The following is a 7,392-nucleotide window of genomic DNA, read 5'->3' as shown; positions in this document are numbered from 1 at the left end:
TGCCAAGAAAGAAGTCAACTTTTCTTCCCCTATTTCCCTGCATTTCTCTTCTGTCCTCACTGCCACACACAGCTCAGCCTGGACGGCACAGCCAGATGCGAGATGCGTCTCTGCTGGTCTGAATCTGCCTGCAGCATGGACCTGTGTCTTCCCTGAAGCATCTCCAGGGCTGGAGAGACCACTGCCATGGTAAGGACCCCGCGACGCTGAGCCGATGGACGGGCTGAGGGAGGGAGGGAGATCTTGCGGGAGGCTGTAAGAAGGAAGGGGAAGCCTCTGCTACCCTCATCTGGAAGGGCAGACACAGGAAGCACCAGTTCTATTTGCCACGACATCCCAGCTCTCAGTGAGACGAGGATAAACCAGACAGACAGTGGCTGGGGGTCAGGAAAGACCCCATTTCTGTCTGAAATGTCTGCAGAGGGCCCGGTGCCTGCCGCAACCTCAGCCCTAAGAGAATGAGAGTCAGGATCCTGGGAGGTCAGTTCTGCTTCCTGTGTAGCTGCAGATGACAACACCCCGTGAGAGGGACCCAGCCTCTGAGTGTCCGCACAGGGTGGGAAGGAGGGGAGGCTATTTCTCTCTGTGTGTCTCTGTCCTGCCAGCACCGAGGGCTCATCCATCTGCAGGGCAGGGCGTTGGGAGGAGACGCCATGATCCCCATCCTCACGGTCCTGGTCTGTCTCGGTGAGATTTGAAGAGGGAGGGGAGATTCTAACCTAGGAGGGGCCTCACCCCACAGCCAAACTCTGGTGCATAAGGAGACCCCAGGGGCTCACAAAGATCCCAGGGAGGGGAGGACCTGCTCAGGCTTCAGGGGCAAATCTCTCACCGGGAACTCTCTTCCAGGGCTGAGTCTGGGCCCCAGGACCCACGTGCAGGCAGGTGAGTCTGTCCCCTGCTGTCCCAGGTCCCTCCTTCTCACTGGGGACAAGGGGCCACCCCCGCGCAGCTGGGGACGGGGAATAGCAGATCTGGGCTGACTGATGGGGGTGTCTGGAGGGTCCTGCAGCCAATAGCTGAGATCTGTCGGGTGGGAAATGACTTAGAATCTGATCTCTGATTTCCTTTTAGGAATCCTCCCCAAGGCCACACTCTGGGCTGAGCCAGACCGTGTGATCACCTGGGGGAGTCCCGTGACCCTCAGGTGTCAGGGAAACCTTGAAGCCCGGGAGTACCGTCTATATAGGGAGAGAAAATCAGCATCCTGGATTACATTGGTACGACCAGAGCTTGTGAAGAAGGGCCAGTTCCCCATCCCATCCATCACCTGGGAAGACGCAGGGCGGTATCGCTGTCAGTATTACAGCCACAGTTGGTGGTCAGAGCTCAGTGACCCCCTGGAGCTGGTGGTGACAGGTGAGAGGACACTCAGGGGTCCCAGCCCCAGGCTCGGTCCTCAGGAAGGGGGTCGGCTCTCAGGGGCGTCTCCCTCTCACAGCCCAGCCCTGGGGATGATGCAGGAGGTGTGAGACCCATTTACACTGTGTCTCCTTCTCTCCTAGGAGCCTACAGCAAACCCACCCTCTCAGCCCTGCCCAGCCCTGTGGTGGCCTCAGGAGGGAACGTGACCCTCCAGTGTGACTCACAAGTGGCATTTGATGGCTTCATCCTATATAAGGAAGGAGAAGATGAACACCCACAACGCCTCAACTGCCAGTCTCATGCCCGTGGCTGGTCCCGGGCCGTCTTCTCCGTGGGCCCCGTGAGCCCGAGTCGCAGGTGGTCGTACCGGTGCTATAGTTATGACTCACACTCTCCCTATGTGTGGTCTTTACCCAGTGATGTCCTGGAGCTCCTGGTCCCAGGTGAGAAATTCACAGCATTGCCTGGAGTTCCCTGAGTCTCCGGGCAGGTGGGGAGGAGCCGCATCTCAGGGCAGCTCCAGGTGGGATGATGTTGGGATGAGAGGGCTCAGGGCTCCTGGGGTCAGATTACATGGGAAGATCAGCAGTGGTGAGGCCCAGGGGGAGAGGGAGGGTTTGTGGGGAAGCCTGAGGGTCGCTCCTGGAAACCGTGACCACCTTTTCCCAGGTGTTTCTAAGAAGCCGTCACTCTCAGTGCAGCCGGGTCCTGTCGTGGCCCCTGGGGAGAGCCTGACCCTCCAGTGTGGCTCTGATGCCGGCTATGACAGATTCGCTCTGTACAAGGACGGGGGACGTGACTTCCTCCAGCGCCCTGGCCGGCAGCCCCAGGCTGGGCTCTCCCAGGCCAACTTCTCCCTGGGCCCTGTGAGCGGCTCCCACGGGGGCCAGTACAGATGCTACAGTGCACACAACCTCTCCTCTGAGTGGTCGGCCCCCAGTGACCCCCTGGACATCCTGATCGAAGGTGAGGAGCCCTGTGGGTTCAGTCAGGGACCCAGGCTCTGCACAGGCCCTGCCAGGGGATCCTAGGTGGTGATGGCCGGGATGAGGGGTGGGGGTCCCAAGGGAGGGAGAGACAGACAGAGACAGGGGATGGGCAGGGAGGGGGAGACTGAGAGAAAACAGAGACAGAGAGACTGAGGGTCCCAGAGAGAGCCCTGGGGAGGTCTCAGCTCAGAACAAGGTGGGGCAGCCCCTCACCCATCCGTCTTCTCTGTAGGACAGACCCAGGCTAGACCCTCCCTCTCAGTGCATCCGGGCCCCACGGTGGCCTCAGGAGAGAAAGTGACCCTGCTGTGTCAGTCACAGGGGTGGATGGACACTTTCCTTCTGACCAAGGAGGGAGCAGCTGATGCCCCCCTGCGTCTGAAATCAAAGCGCCGGTCTCACATATGCCAGGCTGAATTTCCCATGGGTCCTGTGACCTCAGCCCACGCGGGGACCTACAGGTGCTATGGCTTATTCAGCTCCAACCCCTACCTCCTGACGCACCCCAGTGAGCCCCTGGAGCTCGTGGTCTCAGGTGAGGGCCCTGACCCTGTCCTCTCTGAACTCAAAGGCTCAGCTCAGGTCCTGCCCCAGGAGAGCTCTGGGCTGGGATGGAGTGAGCAGGGATCTAAGCGGGGCTTAGCCAGAAGGGCACTCACCTTAGAGGGAAGGAGGACAACAGGGCCCTCCCAGGCATGCCCACCCTCAGTGGCATCGCCAGCGTCATGAAGAGGAGAGGTGGGTGGAGGGAACGGCCTGAGGAGGCCACATGGCCCGTGTAGAGAAATTTGGTTTGAGGTGGGGACTGCAAGGAAGCCCCGCTCCTCAGCTTCCTCTCATTCTTTAACCCAGGACCCTCTGGGAGTCCCAGCCCCCCACTCACCTGTCCCACCCCCACACCTGGTGAGTCTCTCAGGCCTCTGGGCTCAGAGGGAGCACGGCCTCCCCCACATTTCCCAGAGTCCCATTCCCCTCGGGGACTCAAGCTCGGGCTTCCATCTTGGGAGCTGGGCAGAGCCAGAGGAGGGGCCACAGGCTCCCAGGGGCTCAGGCTGGGCCGGTGAGGGGTGGGGTCGAGGCAGAGGGACGTGTTGGGGCCCAGCCTGGGGGAGGAGCAGCCGGGCTGACATGGGGAGCAGGGCAGCCCCAGCCCTCACCTTCCCATCCTGACCCAGCAGGCCCTGAGGACCAGTCCCTCAACCCCACGGGGTCGGATTCCCAGAGAGGTGAGTGTGGGGCTCTGAGTGGGAGGGGGATGGGGTCCTGGGGAGGCAGGGGTGGGTTCTGTCCTAGGTTCAGCCTCCTCTGAAGATGGTGACGTGGACAGGCCCCTCCCCTGCCTGGGCCTCAGTTTCTCCAGGTGTAAAGGAAAGAAGCCTGCGGGTGGGAATGTTCCTTTCAGCTCTGACTCCCAGCTGTGACCTCCTGGGAGAGAACTCCCAGGGAAGCCTCCCAGACCCGATTCCACAGGGGCCTGTCCTGTCCCACCTGCAGCAGTGACGGTGACCTGGGGCAGGGGAGGGGAGCAGGGCTGTGGTTCAGGATGGTCAGGCTTTTTCCCTGCATCTCCGGGGCTCAGCTCTGGTGCAGGGAACAAGGGCTGCGGGTCAGACTCCCGGGTTCCCTTCCCAGCTCTGCCGCTTCCCGGCTGGGGGTCCTGGGGCAGGCGATTCCCCTCTCTGAGCCTCAGTTTTCCATCTGTAAGGTGGGTGGGTGTTTCCATTCCGTGCTGTACGACTGTTGTGGGGGTTGGAGGTGGTGAACAGAAGGTCCAGCACACAGTAGGCGCTCATGTCAATGACATCACCCCCATTTCTGATGTCATCATGCTCAAGGTCTGGGAAGGCACCTGGGGGTTGTGACCAGCGTCTTGGTGGCCTTCGTCCTGCTGCTCTTCCTCCTCCTCCTCCTCTTCCTCGTCCTCCGACATCGACGTCAGGGCAAACGTTGGACATCAGGTGAGTAGGGAAGGGAGCACCCCATGGGCCGACCAAGGGGGGGCTCAGGGCACCAGCCAAAGGGAATCCAAACCACTGGGCAAATGCAGCTTTGAGGAACTGTTCCAGCATTTTTCACCAGGCAAATGGAAAAAGCGCTTAATGTCAGTCCCGTCTACAAATGTAAAGTGTCCTTCGGGCTCTGTCCATCTCATGGGGCGTTTGGAACACGGAGGCAGGAGTGTTTTCCGGTTTCCTTCCTTACCTTCCAGCTGTGTGTGGGGGGCAGGGGGCTCCGATGTTCCCAGGGCTGAGGCTCTGTGCTTCTTCCTCCAGCCCAGAGAAAGGCTGATTTCCAACATCCTGCAGGGGCTGTGGAGCCAGAGCCCAGAGACAGAGGCCTTCAGAGGAGGTAATTCTGCCCGAAGACCCCAGACTCCCACCGGGCCCGTACACTGCCTCTAAAGCTCCCGTTCCTCCCCCAGGTCCAGCCCAGCTGCCGACACCCAGGAAGAAAACCTCTGTGAGTGACACGAAGAGGCGACCAGCCAGGAGGAGATGGGGGAGGCGACCAGCCAGGAGGAGATGGGGGAGGCGACCAGCCAGGAGGAGATGGGGGAGGCGACCGGCCAGGAGGAGATGGAGACCCCAAAGTTTCCGTAGCAATGGGGAAAGGGGCACAGGCTGGAAAGGGTCTGGGGCTCAGGGTGAGATGATCTCACCCCACACTGTGGAACCTCGGGAACATCGCAGCCCCTCCCTGCATCGCAGTGGCCCCGTCTGGGAGCTGGGCAGGGGCCGGCAGGACTCAGAGGTCTCAGGGAACCTTCCCAGGAGACAAACCCCTTGCTCTGCCCCCGCAGATGCTGCCGTGAAGGACACACAGCCTGAGGACGGGGTGGAGCTGGACAGTCGGGTGAGACCCCGCCCCTGTCCCGGGCACCAAAGGCCTCCTGGTGCCAGATCTAATCCTGCAGGACTTCTCTGTCCTCTTCCCCCGGTTCTCAGCATCGTCACGGTGGACCCCTCCTTGTCCAGCACGCTGCCTCCCGCCTGCTGTGACCTCACTCTCTCCTGCTGTCCTGGGACCTCGTGGGCCTCCTCCCGGGTCCCCTTCCCGCTCCTCCTCCTCTGTTTGGCCGTCTGGTGGTTAGAGCGCCCCCCAGGCCTCAGGAGGATGAGGAATAGATGAACCACCCCGGTCCCCTGGGCTCCCTTCATTCATTCATCCAGCGAGTGTTCCCAGGAGCTCACTGTGGATCAGGCTCCCTGTGGGAGCTGCAGACACAGCAGGGAGCAGAGCCGCCCCCGCCTCCTGAGCTCACCTCGTGGTGGGAGACAAAATGCAAATAAATGCGTGTGTCCAGCAGTGCAGCGTGCTGTAAGAAACATAAACCAGGGAAAGGGCAGACAGTGTGGGGCAGTGGGGCCAGTCTGAATGTAAGGGGAGGGCTGTCTGCTCAGCTGTCATCTGAGAAGCCTGGAGGGAGGGGGCCACAGGATCCTCTAATGGACGAGCCCCTGCAGGCAGAGGAAACAGCCGTGCAAAGGCCCCGAGGCAGCAGCAAGCTCTTGCAGGAAGGCCGTGTGATGCTGCAGCCAAATGGGCAAGGTCAGAGTGAGAAGGAGAGGCCAGAACCACAGGGAGGGAGCGGCCAAACTCTCCACGGCCTTAGGGCATCCCTGAGATTCCATCAGGAAAGGGATGTAATCGAATCATCCTGGGAACAGTGAAGAAAATTGACTCCAGGGGGTCAGGGGGACTCAAGGACACCCCCCACCAGTGTCTTTCTCCAGCAGAGGCCACACGATGAAGACCCCCAGGCAGTGACATATGCCCAGGTGAAACACTCCGGACCTAGGAGAGAAATGGCCTCTCCTCCCTCCCCACTGTCCGAGGAATTCCTGGACACAAAGGACACACAGGCGGAAGAGGACAGGCCGATGGACACTGAGGTGAGTCCTTTCCTCTCCAGGCCCCCAGGCCTCCCCCACCCCCACCACGCTCCTTCCCTCTCACTCTCCCCCACTGCAGGCTGCTGCATCTGAAGACCCCCAGGATGTGACCTACGCCCAGCTGCAGAGCTTGACCCTCAGACGGGAGGCAACTGAGCCTCCTCCAACCCAGGAAAGGGAACCTCCAGCTGAGCCCAGTGTCTACGCCACCCTGGCCATCCACTAACCCGGAGGGGACCCAGACCCCACACTCAGCAGAAGGAGACTCGGGACTGCTGAAGGCACGGGAGCTGCCCCCAGTGGACACCAGTGAACCCCAGTCAGCCTGGACCTCTGGAAACTTTGGGAATCGCTTGATTCTGCAGTCTAAATAACTAATATCCCTACATTTTTAAATTAAACAACAGACTTCTCAATAATCAACGAGTTAACTGAGAAAACTAAAATCAGAAGTAAGAATGTGCTTGAAACTAAATCACAATATAAATATTACACACCACACAATGAAATGGAAAAACTGCAAACCACAAAAAAAGACACTAGGAAATGAATGACGTTGGCTTTCGTATCAGGAATTTAGAAAGGGAATAACAAATTATCCCAAATGAAGGTGTGAGAAAGGGAATAATAAGAAAAATCAGAGTTGCTCATGAGGAAAAACCAAAACTTGAAAATTCAACAAAGCCAGTGAAGCTCATTCTTGAAAATATTAATTACACTCAAATCCTAACTACATTGAGCAAGAAAAAGAAAGAGCAGGCACGCATTTCCATGTGGGCGTGAAGAAGCAGACAGCCCGGCAGATCCTACACACATTTTCAAAAACTAACCTCAGAACAGGGTGCAAACCTATGCCAATATACCAGAAAATGCAGATTAAATAGATGAAATATTCCAAACTGGAGTTTACTTAATGAACGTAAGAGTAATCAGAGAATCTGACTCATTTTAGGGGTGTGTGTGTGTGTGTGTGTGTGTGTGAGAAATATACTGACTAATAAAAATGTTCCCATGGTATAAACTCCAGCTCACAAAGCTTCATTGGTGATTTTTTACAAATATTGACACACTAATGAAACGCACAAACACACCCAGAGCATCACAAATGTTTCTTGAGAATAGAAAAAGAGGCAATGTGCCTGGGT

General features: G+C 58.3%; 1 protein-coding gene across 9 annotated transcripts; it reads left to right on the top strand.

The window, feature by feature from the left end:
- LOC105537720 (leukocyte immunoglobulin-like receptor subfamily B member 1) lies at positions 1–6,778 on the top strand. 9 transcript variants are annotated; one of them, XR_001005766.1, is made up of 14 exons: positions 1–189; positions 606–687; positions 850–885; positions 1,075–1,359; positions 1,506–1,808; positions 2,035–2,331; positions 2,587–2,889; positions 3,207–3,257; positions 3,533–3,580; positions 4,190–4,316; positions 4,628–4,703; positions 4,777–4,814; positions 5,155–5,207; positions 6,327–6,778. XR_001005766.1 is itself a non-coding variant. In XM_011977366.1 (14 exons), exons 1-14 carry the CDS (start codon positions 187–189, stop codon positions 6,471–6,473), a joined length of 1,848 nt encoding a protein of 615 aa, XP_011832756.1. In that variant the 5' UTR covers positions 1–186; the 3' UTR covers positions 6,474–6,778. The 9 variants fall into 9 exon arrangements, 8 of the variants coding, with proteins under 8 accessions (XP_011832756.1, XP_011832752.1, XP_011832753.1 ...); XM_011977366.1 differs by having other exon boundaries at positions 3,530–3,580; positions 4,190–4,312; XM_011977362.1 differs by lacking the exon at positions 1–189 and adding an exon at positions 6,089–6,247 and having other exon boundaries at positions 324–687; positions 4,190–4,300.
- Positions 6,779–7,392: the final 614 nt, after the last annotated feature.

This window comes from Mandrillus leucophaeus, unplaced genomic scaffold (assembly GCF_000951045.1).
Source record: "Mandrillus leucophaeus isolate KB7577 unplaced genomic scaffold, Mleu.le_1.0 Scaffold1798, whole genome shotgun sequence".
Taxonomy (NCBI): domain Eukaryota; kingdom Metazoa; phylum Chordata; class Mammalia; order Primates; family Cercopithecidae; genus Mandrillus; species Mandrillus leucophaeus.
This window is presented reverse-complemented; position numbering and strand designations above follow the sequence as displayed.

What these genes read in the sequence shown, in the direction of transcription:
- LOC105537720 (XM_011977360.1), top strand. Translation starts at nt 654, where the DNA reads ATGATCCCCATCCTCACGGTCCTGGTCTGTCTCG. An exon ending in CCTGGAGCTCGTGGTCTCAG is followed by an intron (nt 2,890 to 3,206) that starts GTGAGGGCCCTG and finishes TCTTTAACCCAG; the next exon opens with GACCCTCTGGGAGTCCCAGC. An exon ending in ACAGGCCGATGGACACTGAG is followed by an intron (nt 6,248 to 6,326) that starts GTGAGTCCTTTC and finishes CCCCCACTGCAG; the next exon opens with GCTGCTGCATCTGAAGACCC.